This window comes from Nipponia nippon, unplaced genomic scaffold (genome assembly GCF_047370975.1).
Source record: "Nipponia nippon isolate SJK-2023a ecotype South Korea unplaced genomic scaffold, ASM4737097v1 scaffold_6, whole genome shotgun sequence".
In the NCBI taxonomy this organism is placed as follows: domain Eukaryota; kingdom Metazoa; phylum Chordata; class Aves; order Pelecaniformes; family Threskiornithidae; genus Nipponia; species Nipponia nippon.
Window position 1 is genome coordinate 70,441,251 of NW_028262380.1, and position 18,247 is coordinate 70,459,497.

Sequence of the window (18,247 nt, forward strand, 5' to 3'; positions counted from 1 at the left end):
GGCAGAGGGGGGGGAAAAAAAATAATCTATGCTATGTCTATGCTTTTGAATTGGCCTCATTCCTGTGTTTGACAAAATTTGGCTGGAAACAGCTGCTGACAAATAGTTACAGCTCTTCTAGAAGTAAAACTAGAAATCCTCACTCACAGAAGCAAGACTCTTGCTGAAAAATCCATTATTCAACATCTGTTCTGTTGGCCACTACTTGCTTACTTTAATCTCTCCTTCTTGGGGAGAATTACCATGAATTTGGCCACGGCAACTAAGATCAGCTGACTTCTGTCCATTACCCTGAACCCCCTATATTCAGGCTTCACCTCTGAATTTAGCATGAAACTGACTGTACCTCCCAAAAGATCCGGTATGGATAGGATATATTTGGTGTTAATGATCATCTGAGACAACTAAGTAAGTCAATTAAAATTCCAAGATATGGCATGAAAAGGGCTAAAGGAGCCCACACAATACGTTGTTCTGGACTTAAATGGACATTTTAACTCAGCTGTATCTCACAACATAGCCCAAGACATGGGATGAGGCTACTGACGTTTTCTACCCATGTCCAGAGTACTCTTCACCCTTAGCTCTGAGGTATGCGAGATGTTGTCTTGTAGCATTCAGCCATTACGAAATAGTTATATGTGGTTAGTAAGATAAGAAAGGCTGTTCTTCAACATTACAAGGTTTGCTAACTTGACGGTGTTGTATCATAGAAGCAAACAGAAATCCTTGTAACAAATCTCACTGACCTCAGTTTTAAGGGTGTCAATGAATAATTGTTCGTTTTCTCTAAGTCCCCTATTGGCAAAATCAGAAAAGACGTACTCCTTATTAGTGCCGCTGTGGACAAGAGATTTAAACGTGAGATGCCCAGAAAGTGCAATCAGCAAAAATTCATTAAGAAAACCTTTGAAGAACAGGTATAAACACAACTTGATCAATTTCTAACCAAAATAAAGGGCAGTACCATATAAGCTGGATCAAGTCCATTGCCCCAAGTAAGACTAGTTTCAGATCATTACAAAAACCACTTTGGGTTCAGCTAAGAGTATCTATAGCGACAACAACATAAAACTGGGTATGATCTTACAACCATGAAGAAATTAGGATGCCTTTCTATTAATAAAGTCCTTTATTTTCCTAACTGAAACAGGTAAGGAACAAAACTATGCTGCTCCTCAGAAATTTACAGCAGGGACTCCTGTTTCTACAATTTCTGACAGTCCCAATGACAACAAATTGCCTAATTTGGTAAACAGGCTTTAGTAACAGCAGTATTACTCAAGTGATTCTTTAATGGTATCCTAGAGTCTCAAACAGCAATTAATTTCTTTAGCAAGTTTGAGAAATATTGCTGAAAAACAAGAACAGTGACTCCGCTTAAAGCAGCAGGTCTGTTCTTTACTTCCATTCCAACGTTTCAACCAAGACACCATTTTTCCTACTACTTCTGGCAAAGCCAAGCAGGGTATTCCTTTTGGCAAAAGACAAACAAGCGACTGACCTCTCAACAGCCAAGATACTGGAAAAGCCTTGTTAGCAATTCCATGTTTCAGATGAGATAGTATGTGGTGAAACTCCAGTGGTGAGCATACTCGATTACTGTACAGTCATGCAAATGCAACAACAATTGCATACAAAATGTGCTAATTTATTTGGTTACTGATAAAAAAGAAATTCTGGAAATCAGTCTTCAATCCTGAATCAAGATCACATAAGACGACATTTCCAAGTCTGCCACCTCAGCAACCTTAAAGTCAGCACCTGAACTTCTACGAGACAGAATATTATTTTTAAAGGACTGGTGCTGGTGCAAGTATTAGTGAAGGAGCAGCACAGGTCTGTCTAGTTTGAAAGTGGAGGGACAGGGAGCAGATTCTGGAATGAAGAAACAGGAAGATGGCCCAGCAGGAGGGACTTGGCATATTTACAGCAGAGCCATTGAAGAGACACTGTTCAACAGGCTTGTTTATCATTAGGAAGTTCCTATAGCTTTTAGTAGAACACTTGTCAAAGCCAGCATGGAAAGGAAGAAGACCAGCTCAAAGATAAATACCCTCAGGCACAGCAGCATTAGGTAGAAATGACCAACTGAAGGTGAAATTCAAATCCCCCTCTCTTGCAGCAGACACCTTGGTTATTGTAATGCCCTGCTGGGGGACACAGGTTCTGGCCATGCCTAACCAAGCCTGCCTAGCACATAAGGTAACTGATGCAGAGATGAAAGATGTGTGGCTCTCCAGACATCATGAAGACCACAGATAATCATCAGTCCTGAACAAACTGAGAAACTCTGATCTGCATACAATGTAATATACACAAGCCCAGACCAGCATGTCACCTTGCTTCTTCAGTATGCTACTTCTACAGTATGTACTAGAGTTACAAATCAGTAAAACTATTTAAACAAGGCCTGAATGCACTTAGTTCCTCACTTGAATTGTTTGTTTTCATCATAAAATACAATGATGTTTCACTTCTTAAATACTTGGACTTTTTTCTCCCTGCTCAAACCGTATTCAACTAGAGGTTAAGATGCCTAGACTGGTTTTGGTCAGAAGTATTTGCACCATCTTACTCTGCCGGAACATCATGACTCCAAGAACTTTATCCTCTACTGCTTACAGGAACTGAAAAACTCTTACACATAATATATGGCACCTCTAACAGCTTTGTATTTAATATTTCTTCAATGTATTTTCAATATATTTAACTTCTACATACAAAAGTTAATTGAATATTGTCTTTGGGATTTGTGAAATAAAACTGAACATATTTGATGACTCGTACCTGACCAGATACAGTGGCTGAATAAGCTGGCAAAATGCCAGGAACGTTCATTAGTTATATTTAATTAAAAAAAAAAAAAAATCAGTCAATCCTCCTTCCTACAAATACTAGTTTTATACTTGCTAGTAAGGGGGGGCAGAAATTGAGTAAACTGCTTTTTCCATTACTTCATAGTGCATCCAGCCTTCTGGGTGCCAAAAAGTCAACTTCTCCATTCCTTCAACTCCTGTTTGTTATACTACCCTTTCCTCTGCCTCCACCTGAATTCTTCTTGAGTGATCTCTGGGCTGCTCAGAGATTATGTGCATCCAAAAGACTGATACGTACTCAATTCATTTTAAATGTTTGAATGGATCAAAAACGAATAGAGAAAAATGTGGATATCCACTTTTCTTTTAAATTCCACAGAATCTTTGAGCAGAAGAACAGGAATATCCACCTGCAGGCTTAACAGCAAATAGTTAAAGCTGTAAGAACAATATGAGCTAGAAACTTTCTTTCTAATGGAAGTGCAAGTTTAAGCAGAACGGTGATCAATAATCCTGTGGGTGTTTTTTTTATTCAAACTAATCATACAGATTCCTTTCCCTTTGTACTACAGAAACACTAAACTGTAAAATGCCTTTCAAATGGAAAAATCTTTCATTAGAACCTCCACATACCTGTAAAGTGACTAGAAGAGGTTAGTCTAGTTAGTGTGTTGCAACATGCAAAGGCAAAGTGCACATGCTTCTGAACTCAGAATTTGTCAGTTAGGTGGAAATGCTGGCTTGCAAGCAAATCCATACACGAAAGAAATTTACTTACCATGTAAGTTGTTTACTACAAAAGAAACAAAAACCCCCAAATTCTGAAAGCTAATTATTGCCTTTCCCTATGGAAAGCTGGGTGGCTTAGTGTAGTTTTCACAAGACCTTAACATCTAGTGTTTGTATTACAAGCATACTTCTTAAAAATGGCAAAGAAATGAGGCCTCAGGAACCTAAACCACACACAAAATCAGTTTGCTTTTCTTCATTTTATGCTTCGCTTACAAAAATACAAGGCTGTTACCTACTTAACTCCTGTGTTTACTACCTCCATGGAAATCAGAATGTGAATGATTATTTTTCTGTAAACAGCTTGTGTACCAGTAATTATCTATTTGAAGGGCAATGCATCCTTTCAGTACCACCTGGGCTGGTTCCTAAAGCATCTGCTGAAAAAAAGTCTCATCCAGGCATGCTCAACAGAACAACTCCGTCATCTGCCTGGGCCAGGAGACAGCATGTGCCGACCCACAGACAGACAATCAGACCTCCTTGTTAGCTGGCTGGGGGCTCAGAGGTCCCGTCGGGGAGCCCGTTGCCCAGGCAGACTCAGGCTCCTCTTACAACCACAGAATATCTCAAGTTGGCAGGGCCCCGTAAGGATCATCAAGTCCAACTCCCTGCTCCTCACAGGACTACCTAAAACTAAACCATATGACTAAGAGTGTTGTCCAGACGCTCCTTGAACTCTGACAGGCTTGGTGCCGTGACCACTTCCCTGGGGAGCCTGTTCCAGTGACCTGCTGTTCAGCCACCCATGGGCCAAAGGAAGAGGCGGCAGAGGATACGGTATAATGAAGGGTTACAGTCTCCTGAAAAGAAGCCGTAGACCAAGGAGAGGCTGCAGGAAGAGAGGACGAGTGAAGGCAAAGGAGTAGGGAAGTAATGTTTCTTTGGGCTTGCATTGATAAATGGGACTTTCTAAAAGATGTCTCACTAATTCAAGTCAAAGACGTAATCAAAACTTCACAAAGTAGGGTCATTATCCGTAACAAGGAAGACAAGTAGCTCATTAGCCAAATTTTTAGTGTGATAAAAACCACCTTCAAGCTTTTTCTATTCACCATGTGTTACAAAGACAACTAATCACAGGGCAGTCTTAATACTAGACTACACATCACAGGCTCATCCCTGCAAGATACAGGAAGACATCAAAATGCCAGAATAACTTTTAGTCTATGCAGTACCTGAAACTCTTGTATTTTTATTAAAGATTTTCATTTAAAAAAAGACAAAATTAAAATTACTTCAGTCTACAGAAATCTGCTTGGACTGGAGCACATCTTTCTCTTTTCTGACCTGAACCAAATTGCAAAGCTTTATCCAACTCACATGCGCTGAGCCAGCATTTTCTCCAAAGAAACTTACTCTTCCCTTGTTCCTGCCCTCCACACAAATACTCAGACAGCCATGCATCAAGCCCAGAAAAACAAACAAACAAACAACAAAACAAAACCAGAAACCATTGAGTTTTAAACACAGGCAGGTTCCTTGATTCAGTTTGTCTTGTAACCATACAAGCCATCCTCAATGCAAAGGAAGACGGGTGAGCAAGCAACAAGGCTACTACTTTCCCAGCTCATAACACATCAAAAATTACACACCGAGAACAAGGCCACACAAACTCCCAAGCAGGACAGAATCTTTCCAAGTAGAAATAAGCTTTACAGTTCACTGTATCTACTTTTTAACCCTAACTGAAGCTGCATGTCTCACAATGAGATGCCTGTACATAGGGATTTCTAGTTCTAGATTTATTTCATTTTCACAAAATATTTTAAGAAATGACAGAAGATTATGCACATCTCCCCCCCCCTTAAGTAGAAGCTTACAGACTCGTAAGAGTGCTGTTAGTCCAAGAGGACTACAGTACTCATCTTACTTGACCTCTGGAAGGATCCAAAATAGTAGTCTAAGGCTCTTTGAAAGAAGACAGAAGATTTTTAGACAAAACCGACCCTTTTGAGAGAAAAAAACATAGTGCTTGACCCAGATAACAATCTTCTAAATAAACCCACTGAAGTTGCTCATTAACATAATTCTGTCATTTTCAATTCACCCCAAGTCCTCAGAAGCACAGGTTTCCTGCAACACCGCACCAAAGGTGAAACAAGTTCCTGAAAATGTAATTGAATTGTGCACACTTTGGTGGTATTTGGTCTGCATGCTATCTTAAACTCAGTCTAAAAAACAGGTTTATTGCCTAAATTCCCCTGCAGTTTCTTTCGTCCATATGCCGGTTGCCGCCCAGAAAAATTGACCGTCAAACTTTAACAAGAGTTAGCTGTAAGTTAAACTTCAGAAAGACTTCAACACCTTCATCCTTCTCCACTTCCTCCTTTGAAAGCCATCTTCCCCACCGACCAACAAATCTGGTTACTCTCTACGGCAAAAACCTGAGTTATTAAAAAAAAAAAAAAAAGGAAAAGGAAAGGAAAAAGAAAGGCAAGGGAGGACGGTTCAGCAAAGCGGCTGCGGAGAGCAAGCCGGTGAAGGAAGCGGCCAGGGCAGTGTTTTCACGGAGCCGCTGGAGAGCCTCGCCGGGACGCGGGGCAGCCCCGTCGGGCCCGGCCACGGCCCTGCCCGGCAGCGGGGACGGGCTCGGGTGGGCGAGAGGGGAGAGGGGGCTGCCCCCGGCGCTGCTCCGGCCCGCGGGGCCGCGCCCGGGCGAGACAGGGCGCGGGTGACAGGCGCCCCTCGGCCCGGCCCGCCCCGGCAGGAAGGAGCCGGCGGCCGGCGCGCCGCAAGGGCCGGGGCGGTGGCGCCGGGCCCGCGGGGCGGCACCGGAGCTCCGCTCCCCGCCAGCCCGGGGAACGAACCGGGGCAGGGGCCGCCACCGCCTTCCCCCCCCCCCCCCCAGCTCCGCGGCCCAGCCCGGGCCTCCCGCCCCGCCACTCACCAGGATGCGCTTGAAGAGCGCGTTCTCCTTGGGCGGCAGGCTGACCGACGGCATCCTCCCCGCCGCTCCCGCTCCCGCCGCTGGCTCCGGCGCCGCCGAGGGGCTCCGGGGAGGGGGGTGGGCGGGCGGGCTGCGTCCCGTCCCCGCTGCTCGGTCGCCGCTACCGGGAGCCCTCCCCGCCGGAGCCTGCCTGCTGCCGCCGCCGCCGCCTCCCCACCCCCCGCCCGCCCTCCCTCAAACCGCCGCGCTCTCGCCGGCCGCGGGCCCGGCCCCCGCCCCGCTCCCGGCCGGCCGCCGTCTGCGCCGCCGGGCCGCCCCGCGCCGCGCCGAGCCCCGGGCGGCGGCTCACGTGGTAACTGAGCAGGCCGGAGCGAGGCGCCGCCAAAATGGCCACCGCCGAGGGCTTCCCCAGCCGGGTCACGGCCGCCTGCGCGCATGCGCCGCGACCCCGCGCCGCCGCCGCCGTCCCGCCCTCGCCCCCGCCGGCTGCGCCGACAAGATGGCGGCGGCCCTGAGGGGAGCGAAGGGCTTGCGGCTGGTGGCGGCAGCGCCCAGCCTCGGTGAGCGGCAGCGGCGGCGGGGCCTGGCTCGCCGTGACTCGGGGGAGGCCGCTTTGGTTTAGGCGAGGATGGCGTCCTCCGCCCCGAGGGCGTCGGGCGTTCGCGGGCTGCGGCGGTGTCCCCGGGCCTGCCCGCTGACCGAGCGCCGGGGGGGGCGTCGTCGTCGTCGTCCCCGTTGGCTGGAGCGCTCCTCGCAATTAAAGCAAGCCGCGGTGACAATTTTCCTCTTTTCGTTTTTTAAATCCAAACCAATTAGCCATATATTATTGTTTTTCGATGCTAAGTTGGTGCTGCTTGCAGGCCGGGGGGAGGACCCGCCGTTCCCGCCCTCCTGAGGAAGGCTGTGCCGGGGGGTGGCCTCGGCGGGGCGGGGGTGGGCCGGTGGGGAAGGCCTGGGGACGGGGGCTTTCTGCAGGGGACAGTCAGAGGCGGTAGGGCAAGCAAAAGATGTTTTTTGTGGCCAGAGGAAAGGGGGAAAAGGCTCTGCTTTGAACTCTTGGCAGCGCCCTCTCTCCTCTCCCTCGGATCAGGGAACGCATGCTGCAGTCTACGTACAAATAGGTGAGCTAGAACAATGTTATGGGGACCGCTTATACACGATCATTGGATTTATTTGGGGCTTTTGTTGTTGTTGGTTTCTTTGGGGTTTTTTCCCCCGATTGTATGAGTGTCAGTAATTGGCATGGTAGTCTCAACCTGAGAAATGTTAACACATTTGTAATTTTCTGCCTTTTTAGCTTTTACTCGTTCTGCATTTGTTGCTAAAAAACGTAATTATGACCAACCGAATTGGCTTGGAGTTGGCTTGGCCTTTAGCACCAGTGCTGCCTTGTGGGTTCTCGTAAGTGTTTTCATTTGATTTCGTTGAACTTAACTGTTGTCAAACCATGACTACAACCTACTCAGTTGGTTGGGGTAATGGATGGTTATAGCAGGCGTCAAGACTGAAGCACCATACGTTGATTAGTTATGTTTTCCCAAATCTGTGTTGTGCTTTTCTTTATAAAAATGAACAACTTAGTAAGCTTCTCACTGTTGCAAACTTAAAACAGCCGCAACAGATGAATTAATTCTTCAAGCCTGTTGTTTTAAAGCTTTAACATTATTTTCCCCAACGGATCTTAAAAAAAAAAAATGAAAGGCCTAGGGATGTGCCTAAATAATGTTGTGTTTGTCAGACTACTAATGCGTTCTCATTTTTCAGCTGTAGGCAATTGATTAAGACCCCCTGTTCCTGAGCAAAACACAGATGTAAGATGTTCCCTATTTCAGAGAACTCACAGGCTTGATGTTGATAAAGCAAGCAGGGTGTAGTACCTCTCATGAAGAAATGTGCAGGATAAACAGCACTCCCGTGATGACAACACTTTTCAGGCTGGGGTGGATTCCCTTCAGGATTTTCACCATTTTTGGGGTGGTGGTAGATTGATTGACAGTAGGAACCTCCCCCCCTCAATCAGCCAGCAGAAAATGTTTGAGAAAGGTGTGGAAAAAATGCATTGCTGGACAATTGATAACTTACGGATAATTTACTCTGTATTGTCCCAGTTATGTATTGGTTTGCGTTCTGATAATAGGAATTTTATATTCTGTAGAAATTTTTTTCTCTGGTTTCAGCTGCGCATTGTATAGCGGTTTATGATATACTGCTATTTTGTAGCTTTTCAAGCAGCATAATGAAGATGTAATGGAATATGAAAGAAGAAGAGAAGAGAGACAACATAAGTGTACAGGATGTTCGTAGTAAGTATGTACATACAGATGCTATTTGACTTAGCTGAACAGAAATTCTGCGTATCTGCTAACTTCTGTTAGCAATCAAGATATTGGCCTGACTTATCTTCTTCCCTTATTTTCCTTAATACTTTACATCTTGGCTTTTGCTATTCTTCTAACTCATTCCCAGTTTTAAAGTGATAAGGTGACTGATTTATATTTTCATATATTCATTTGTGTGCATATTCACTGCCAGCTTTCTGTCTTGGACATGCAAACATTTGGAAAATAACACATCTGTTATAGTGTCTGTAATTAGGTTGCAAAGAGAATACCTTACAAGTGCTTTAGTGGCAAGGAGATCAAGGTCACTAAAAATAGCTTATCTTTGTCTCTTTTTTTTTTTTTTTTAACACGCCTACAGTGGGAAACATTTTTCTAAGTTTCACTTGTATATTACAAATAAGAATGATATAAAGTCAATGCCCGTACAGTTGCATTATAGTGCAAATTGTATGTGGTCGGCGTCCTTTTCAATGTAAAACACGTAATTGTGTTTCTGCCAGCTAAAAATGCTATTGGGGATTTTGGCCTCAGAGCAATTAGTGTGCCACATGAAAGAATTGCTTAAACTAGGTATAGAAAAACTTGTAGTGCTGTGATTATTTTTCTGATAAATATTCCTCTCCAGCTAAAAATACAGAATGTTGTGAGATGTTTCTAATCGTATTCATTGTATCTATTTTCCTTGTGGCTGAGACTTTTTTTTTTCCTTTTTCCTTAGGTTGACGATATACTCAGAAGTAACATGATCACCAGTTGACCTGCAAAGAAATGAGTATAGCAGAAGTACACAGTGTCTAAATACTTACATGTTCATACATTTCCTGTGCAGAATTATGAAATAAATTATGAAATCTGGAACAAACTTATGAAGACTTTTCTTGCTGTTTATATTTCATTCTACTGGTCTTGAAATTGTTTTATGTGGCATTTCTGTTTCATAGTTTATCAACGTTATTTTCAAAACTCTCTTTATTATTTTGGAAGGTATATTATAAAATTAGACATCGGTTCAGCAAATATTCCAGAAGTTAAGTGTGCTCTTGCCCTGCCATCATTTTCATTGCTAAACTTATAAAATAAGTGATAAGCAAAAATAAGAATGGGATTTATGGAAAACCTAATAAAAGTAATCTGTACAAATGCCGAAATGTGCGTTTGCTACTTCACACATCAAAGAAGCAGCTTTCAACTCGGTCTTGACAGGGTAGACTTTCAAAGTTTGACCTAGTGACTCAGAGATGCCATAATTAAAGTTACACATCTGTTCGCAAGCCTGATCTAGTTCCTTGAGTGCTGTTGTTCTTCAGTCCTTTGTGGTCTGGACTGGGTTTTTTTTGGTTGTTTTTCTCCGCCCTAGAGCAGAAATGAAGCTTTGTCAGAGACGACAAAAATCAGAGGTCGCCAACCTTTAAATTCTGTGTGGGTCTTTATCCTTGCCAGGAAGTTTGCTTTTGCTACTGCATGCGAAATGGAAATGTATTCTGGATGTTCAGAAAGCGAGGACGAAAGCTCGGTCTTGAATCTTGGAGACCCTTTAAGTGACCTGCAGCTCGGTAGCCTGCCCCTTCCTCCGTGGCTATGACGTTGGTTCTGTCGGGCGCGGCTTTTCTGTCTCACAGCTCTCCGAGGCGTGCCGTGGACGGAGCCACACCCTGCTATTCCCCAAGGATCTATTCCCTGCTGGCAGCTGAGGGGATGGTGCCGGTTCTGCGTGGTTTGTTCAGCGCAGCAGAGGGGGAGCGCGTGCCGTGCCTTACCCGCGGCTCCCGCGTGTGTCCTGGCGGAGAGGCTGGCCTTCCCTGCCTGCGTTTTTGGAGTTGCTCGCTGCCCGAAACGAGCCCCCAGCCTCAGTGGTGAGACTGCACAGCCAGCGTCGGCTGCACGCTCAGCGCTTACGCCTTCGCCTTCTCTCCGTGCGTCAAGGTCAGTCAAGGACGAAGGACAGAAAAGTGGGATCATGACAATCGGCAGAACGTGGCATTAAATAATCACGGAGGGAGCATCAAAGCTGTGTGTAGAGAAGGGAAGCGTAATGGGGCGACGGTCTGAGGGTGGGGGAGGACAGCTGCACAGCTCTGACCCTGAGACGCCCCGAGAGAGCTGACACGATCCCGCCACGGCCCTTTGCTTCCTCAGGCGTTTCGCTACCGCCCTTCAGCTCCTTTGCCCTAGCGCTCAACCCGAGTGCCCTTTGCCGTAAAGTCAGTTGATGTCTCCAGATCTCCTTCCAGGAACTGTCGGCAAAGGAACGCTCTTGGAGAGCTCTGCTTTAGCGGAACAGTAACGTGTTCCTCACCACCTTTCCCCCCGCTCCTCGGCAAACGCAGTCCCTGGTATCTCTCCTCATATCCTGGCGCTTTTCCGTTTTCGGCCGCCCCTGCTGTCGCGGTCCGGGAAGGAAGGAAGGGCCCTCCTTCCTCCGCGGCCGGGGCTCCGCTCCGCTCCCCGCTCCGGGACGCCCCCGGGCCCTGCCGCTGTCGCCGCCGGCGGGCGGGCGGGCGCCCAGGTGCGCCGGCACGTGGCCCGGGGGCGGGGCGAGCGCCGGCCCCGCCCCCCCCCCCGCGGTGGCCCCGCCCCGCCGCGCAGGGGACGGGGGGGAGCATCGGTGTCCTCCGCCGCGGCCGCAGCCCCGCGCTGTCCGGCAGCTCGCCCGCCGCGCCCGCTCCGCTCCCCGGCTCCCGCCGCCGCCGCCATGTATCTCTGCAGGGCCGCCTCGCAGGCGCTGGCCTCTCGCCTCAGCAGGGCTCCCTCTGCTGCGAGCCGCCTCAAGCAGCGTGGTACGCGGGGGCCGCCGCGGAGCTCGACCCGGGGCCGGGTAGAGGTCACGGGGACGGCGGGCGACGCGCGGGGCGGGCCGGGCCGGGGAGGGCGAGGGCGAGGCGGCGGGGACGCGCGAAGGTCGCGGGCCGAGGGGTGCGGCGGCGGGCGCGCGGCGCGGCCGTTGGCGCGGTCCGTTACAGCGTTCGTCGGCGGTGTGAGGGGGCGGGCGGGAGCCGGGTACGGCTGCTCGGTCATCCCCGCCGCCGCGGAGCGGGAGCCGGCTGCCTCAGAGAACCTCCGGCGGGGAGCCCCTGCCGCCGCGGAGCGGGACCGTGCTCCACCGGGCGGCTCGCCCTTGGGAGAGGCGGCTGCGGCGGGGCCGTGCTCCCCCCTTCCGCCCCGCTCCGTGGAAGCAGGCTGGGTGGCGGGCAGGTGTAACCCCCCTCCCGCAGCGAGCCTGCATGTCCACCCCGCAACAAAAAATATAAAGGGGTAAAAAACCCCTCAGGTGGGTAGTCCAAGCAGCGGTTTCCTCAGTGGTCTGTTAGCAGCGGGAGGGAGCGTGAATCAGCCTGGTGTGTTGCAGCCATGGCTTTTGGTGCATCAGGAATTGTGTAACCGGTAGCAAAAAAATCTTCCGGCCGTGTTGGATGATTGCAGGCTCACAGAGGGCTCTCCTGCCTATAACGTGCAGCCTTTAAGAAGAAGGTACTCATGAGAAAGTACCACAGACCGTATGTGTAAATGTAAGAAGACCCTTTAGGATCCCTGACGATCGAAGAGGAGTCTGAAAAGTGTGTCATGAGACAGATGATGCTAAACATAATCTGGCGCACGATGGCAATATTTTGAGGTTGAGGCTATTTTTGTAGCTACCGATTGCAATGCTCAGAGCCATTTTGTGTTTAATGAGCACCCTTTCTCATCTGCGCTACTCATCTGGGATGAAGTAACGAAATTCAGCTGAAAGCTTTGTTGGCGAACAGAATTACGCGTGTTTTTCGTGGGTCTCTTTTTGAAACGTACCGAAGAATCCAAGGCTATAGCAAGCATCAAAACTACAGAAACGGTGAACAAAAATAAATGGCTAACACTGCTATTATAGTGAATACGTACTCGATCAGGGATAAAATTGTGTAACCCTGCCTGTCTGCCCTGTTGGCCAGTACTTGAGGTTATGGGTTATGGGCATGTATCTAAATGTTTGCAGTCTGTTTGAGAATGAAAGAATGTGAATTCAAAGGAAAAGGCTTTTACTTAAAGTGCTCTGTTATTAAACTGAAGAGGATTTGTTACCTCTGCTGATCGTGACTGCAGCAAGACTGAATAAGGATAGATTAATTCTTTTACATACCTTAGGCAGGAACTCTTTTTACATTCCTTCCCCCCCCCCCCCCCCCCATTCCTTAGGTAGTTCCTTAGTCTATATAGACTGCATCCAGTACTTGGAAGCTGATAGGCAGACAGTGTAGTTCATAGAAAATCTTATACTCTTAGGAAGAGCTCAGCCATGTACCTCGTTCAGTCAGGCACCATGCCCTGTGTTACTCAGTCGTAATAAGCATGGCTAAGCTGTACCTCTCTGTTTTGTTACATCTTTTAAAATCATCCTTTCCCATACAAAGTTCAGATTCTGTCATTCTATTTTGTGATCATATTTTGGCAGCACTTTACATCAATTTCAATAATGGTTTTTATAGCGCCCCTTCGCCAGATGTCGTCTGGGAGTGTTCCTGGCTCCTCTGGAGAGAACATGATTTACTACCTCCTTGCTGGTGTTGCTGCTTTTGGTGGTTTATTTTATGTAAGTGTTTGGGAATGGAGCCGTTTGTGCTTTCTGAGTTGGCGTGGTATAAGGCGTGTTCTGGGTTAAAGAATATGGTCAAGATGCAAACCATCAATAGAATGTGGCCGTTGTAGCATAGAATTGAATACAGTCTAACTTAAAAATGAGTTCAAGAGAACTAGGGAACTGAATGGCTGCTGCTTGCCTGTTTTACTGTTACTTTGATACCTAGTGCTGTTGTCATTCTCAGTGGAAAACATATTTAAAACTATGTGAAATGAATGTGTCCAAAGACGGAGTAAGGCACCTGCCTCTAACCCCTTGCCTCTTCTTGTCAGCCACAAACATTAAGAATATATCAAAGCGGGCAAGACAGATGTGAAGTAAGCTGTCTGAAGCCACAAAGGGAAGATTATGAACCTTGTTAATTGGGACACAAAGAAAGATAAGAATATTAATTACTTAGAAAAAACATGTTAAAGTTTTGTAAACACCTAATTTTGTCAAGCTTTTCAGTAATCATTCTCTTCCCTGCATCTAAATATATCAGACTCTGTACTTTACGTCCCTAAAGCCTGCGTTTCATAGCTTCCTTCCACCCCCGCAAGATTTCAGATAGTGAGATAGTGACTAGCAGAGGCCAGAGAGGTACACAATAATCCTCTTGAATGGTAAGTAGCTTCTACTTGTTCAAAATATTAAACTTGCGTGATTGCTTATCTGGAGCAGTAATAAGTTCTTTTGCTGTCACCTTTTTACCATAGGTGTGTGTTTTTGTGTTTTTTGTTTTTTTTTTTTTAAAAAAACAATTTGACTGTAATTGTCTTTTAAAATACTGTGTCCAGTTCCTGAAACACTGCAGCACTTTGAAAGCATGGTATATTGTATTTGCTTTCTAATGGTGAAGAAATATGAAATGTATGAAAAAGTTAGTATAGCAAAATAGATTTTCAAATTTTTTTTAACCTTGCTTATCATAATTTGATATGCCTTTTAAGATGAGCAGTAGCACTTGCTTAAAAACCCTTCTCTCCCTCTCTCCTCTTTTTGTTTGGTAACTTTGTACGGACGTCGCAATAAGTTCATGTATAATTTCCTTTCAGGCCTACAGAGTAGTCAGTTCATCTCGCAGCAGGTATATTGAACATATGAATATTCTTCATGAGAGAGCTGAGGGGCGGAAAAACAAGCCTTGGTCAAGCAAGGGTGAGTTGAGCTCTTCTCTCTTGTTCCCTGGCTACGCGAGGATCTGGAACAGATTTCTAGATTGTCTAATTAGGCCTTAACCCTGTCCAAGTCCTTGTCTGAGCTCTGTGACTGGGAGTAAAGGCAAAGGTGGTTGTGCAGTGTTCTGTTACAAAGCTACTTCTGCACAGATGTTGGGAATGGATTTAATGTTTAGGCAGTGAATCTGGCCAGTGATCAACCTGCAGGAGTCTCTTTGGGTGGAAAGAGTTGATGTGTGAACCATTAATTGCATATTGGGTATTTGCATTTGATTTACTGGAAGCTTAATGAAACTTGACTAAATGCATAATGCTGTCAAAATCAGTTTTATTATTTTGTTTGTTGGGGGGGAAAGAGATAATATCTTTTTCTCAGTCAACAGTTTGGCTCCAGGCCACATGTCATCAGGGAACACAGTTCAATAGGGGAAAAAAAACTTACTTTTTAAAAAATATTGTAAATCGGACTCATTTCTTGTCCCACAACTTTGATTTTGTCCGTTTTAATTTAGGATTAAATGAAAAGCAGACACCACCTAAATGTATGGCAAATCCTTACTTAGCTCTTCATGCTTAAATAATTAGACCATGTTAGTTCAAATACTTGTGATGGAATGTTGTCTCTGTCTGCATCAATTAGTGTTATGGTGGCATTAATATAAAAGATAGAACTTTGGCAAGCATGGCCTTGCTCGGAAAAGCAATTAGAAAAAATGACTTCTTAGGATCTTTATGTTTTTATTTAGTTGTTATTTAAAAAAAGAAATAAATTAATGAAGCCATAACACTTGAAGCTGTTCGTTATTTCAATCTAGAAAATTGATTTAATATATTTGCATGCACAGAAAGAATAGATTTGAATAAAGTATGCCGAGTTTAAATTTTGTTTTCAATGTGAGAACATGCTTTGAATTGTCTGCCTCTAAAATTGTTTATTTGAAGTTGTCAGTTTTGAAGTTCCACAGCACATCCTTTAGTTTTAGAACTTTACTTTACTTTACTTTTTTAGAAATTGCAGATTTGAAGACTTAAAATGGTAAAACACCTTAATTTCCTTTCTCTTAAGCAGCTGGAAGCAATACAATTTTTAAACTTGATTCTTTAAATGCTGAGAATTCGGTCGCAATTTTAATGCAATCCTTCCTTGTCCCTAAAATAAAAAATCTAACCAGGACCAAAGTAGATGTTTTCTCCTAGTGACCTAGTCGTCTGCTGTTCAGGGACGAAACGGGGGTTACACGCATTACGTTCTGACTAACTAGTCAGAAGAACATGGTAGGTGTGAAAGCATTAAGCAAACTTTCCAGGGCACTCAAAACGATGTCAGTATATTCCCTCTTTTCTCTGAAGGTTCATTTCTGCAAGGTACTGAGTTTTAACTCTAGTCCACCAAAATGTTTGAGTGGGATACCCGCAGAGCCAGTGGTGCTATTGACCCACTGAAGGCTATACCTGTGTGGCCTGAGACTGGGCTAAGAGTACTCAGTGCTCTGTAATTTACTTAATTCTGACTTCGGGTACTCTCCAGGCATCCCATCATCCGATGCCCTGGCGCTGCTTAGTAATTTACATGAGTGTCACAACCAATGGCAGATGATTGCTGCCTTCCTTATTATTGATAGTAAGAAGTCCAAAACGTTTCTGAGGCCATACAGTGAACACAGTTGAAACTTGTTTCCTGTATTATTTTCTATATTGGACTTCTGAATAAATGCTCAACCCAGAGTTTTTAATTGGACTTTTGAGTAGCTAATTCCAATTCACAATACAAAATTACTGTTGAATCAGCTCTTTTGTAAATCCTTCTTCATTCCCAACTGTATCCTCCCACAAGAGGTTTCTGCTCTTACTTTTCCTATGGAATCCTCTGTGTGCTTTCTCAAAAGAATTAATGTCTCTCTTCCTCTCCTTTTTTTTTTTTTTCTTCTTCCCTGCGTGGTGATATTTTGTGTGTATCTTGTCACAGATTGTTACCATAGTACTGCTTTTCCCAGAAGTGCCACTGCAGCTTCTTTCCCCATGCATTCTTTAGATTCAGTTAGTCCTTACACTTTTTCACAGTAAGCATTGCTGATAAAAGCGATTCAAAAACTCTGTTCTCAAAGCAATCTAATATTTTTTTAGGGTCACATAAAATCAAGCTTAAAATAAGCTATAAAACAGCGCTGGTAACAATATGAAGTGGTGGATAGAAAAGCAGCGTGCCTAATAGCACATTCATGGCGTATATGCTACATGTTCTATGGCAAGAGAAGAACTTTATAGCTGGAAGAACTTATTACCAGGGAGCAGCTGATCAGAGAGAGACTCTCCTGATACAAATTATTTTCATGGTTTCTCATCCTGAGGACAATTCTCCCCTCGTGCCCAAACCCAAAATATCTGTTATAAAGACCTGCATATAGCAAACAAGGCTGTCAAAACAAGAGAAACAATCAAATGCTATTCTATGCTTGCTTGTTTATTAGAGGGTTGAAATGATACTTAACGGTATTTTAATTAACAATATCAGAGCTTTTAAAAAAGATCTAGTAGCAAGTTCTCTGTAGCTCTTCTTAACTGAAAGCTACTATCAAATTTAGGGAGGGATTTAAAAAAGCCCCTGGCAGAAGCCTGACTCAAAGTAGCAGTAGGAAATCTGGGACATCATTTGAACTGTAAAATGATGCTAGCCTTGCAGAACATTCTACTTGCTTATTTAGCAAATACTGAGTTTTGTCTTCCATTTGCATGTGTCTCCTTTAAACTTGTTCCTGATTTCCTTCTTTTTTAGCAATGACTTTTCTTTTTAACTTGATGCAAGCTGATTCAACCTTTCTAATCTATACTCTGCTTTTGCACTTTCCAGACTAAAATACAAGGGAAATCTCTTTCCAAACCCGAGGAAGTTAAATACAAACAAAGGACAGTCGTTCACCATTGCGTACCTTGCAGCCTACCTTTGGATGACTTTATACCTTCTATTGTAAAACTCCATACTTGTGAGACTTTAAAAGAACTACCTATGTTTGCAAGGCCAAACCATATTGAGCTTATTACTGAATCTGTTTTGTAGAAGGCAGTTCTGAGATTGAGAAGCTGGCTGTTCTGAATGAATGCACTCTATATTTGACTGTCCAATAAAGTGTACTGAATGCTGAGCTTGGCTGTTAGTCTGTTCTTTGTGTCATCAATTTAGGCTTTTTTGAAACATAGCATTCTCTTAAAGGGACATGGTCAGGGTGCATAATACGAAGCTTTGATTTTTACTGAGCAATGCATAGACTCGTGTTTAAACCCGAACAGAAAAAGATAGGCCTGCACTAGCATAAGAAAAACCAAGAATTAAAATTGATCTGTTTACATTTTAAATAGATATAAAAGAATAAAATAAATTCTGACTATGTCTCTTTAAGCTCTTTCCTTTCTATTGTCACTTGGTTTACGCTGTATTACAAACTTTATTTCCAGTTGTATTTTTTCACATGGTGAGTTGGTTCTAGTGGTAAACTTGGAATGAACACTTGGTATATAACTTTCTTTTGTTAACTTGATCTTAGTGCATGTTTGCATGCTGATTGTGCATCTTTGTTACTTTGTGCTGTTAGGTTTTAATGACTCGTTTCAGCTGAGTTTGGAGTAATGCACGGTTGGGA

The 18,247-nt window shown here is 44.8% G+C and overlaps 3 protein-coding genes across 8 annotated transcripts in view; 2 read left to right on the top strand and 1 right to left on the bottom strand.

Annotated features, from left to right (window-relative positions):
- NAA15 (N-alpha-acetyltransferase 15, NatA auxiliary subunit) overlaps positions 1-6,699 on the bottom strand; it is a 40,620-nt gene extending 33,921 nt beyond the window's left edge. For 2 of the 4 annotated variants that reach the window (XM_087736039.1, XM_087736040.1), the window contains exon 1: positions 6,499-6,691. In XM_087736039.1, the coding sequence (XP_087592165.1) occupies positions 6,499-6,552 (54 nt within the window). In that variant the 5' untranslated portion in view covers positions 6,553-6,691. Of the gene's footprint in view, positions 1-6,498 lie in introns of all 4 variants that reach the window. The other 2 variants (XM_087736041.1, XM_087736043.1) reach the window with 2 other exon arrangements.
- A 216-nt stretch (positions 6,700-6,915) lies between these two features.
- NDUFC1 (NADH:ubiquinone oxidoreductase subunit C1) lies at positions 6,916-9,706 on the top strand. Of its 2 annotated transcripts, none has more exons than XM_087736045.1 (4): positions 6,916-7,058; positions 7,796-7,899; positions 8,719-8,805; positions 9,559-9,706. In XM_087736045.1, the coding sequence occupies exons 1-3, from the start codon at positions 6,998-7,000 to the stop codon at positions 8,800-8,802; spliced, it is 249 nt and encodes an 82-aa protein (XP_087592171.1). In that variant the 5' UTR covers positions 6,916-6,997; the 3' UTR covers positions 8,803-8,805; positions 9,559-9,706. The 2 variants fall into 2 exon arrangements, with proteins under 2 accessions (XP_087592171.1, XP_087592170.1); XM_087736044.1 differs by having other exon boundaries at positions 8,719-8,801.
- Positions 9,707-11,407: 1,701 nt separating this feature from the next.
- MGARP (mitochondria localized glutamic acid rich protein) overlaps positions 11,408-18,247 on the top strand; it is a 28,190-nt gene continuing 21,350 nt past the window's right edge. For both annotated transcript variants that reach the window (XM_087737319.1, XM_087737320.1), the window contains exons 1-3: positions 11,408-11,617; positions 13,301-13,404; positions 14,490-14,592. In XM_087737319.1, coding sequence (XP_087593445.1) covers positions 11,533-11,617; positions 13,301-13,404; positions 14,490-14,592 — 292 coding nt within the window. In that variant the 5' untranslated portion in view covers positions 11,408-11,532. The remainder of the gene's footprint in view (positions 11,618-13,300; positions 13,405-14,489; positions 14,593-18,247) is intronic.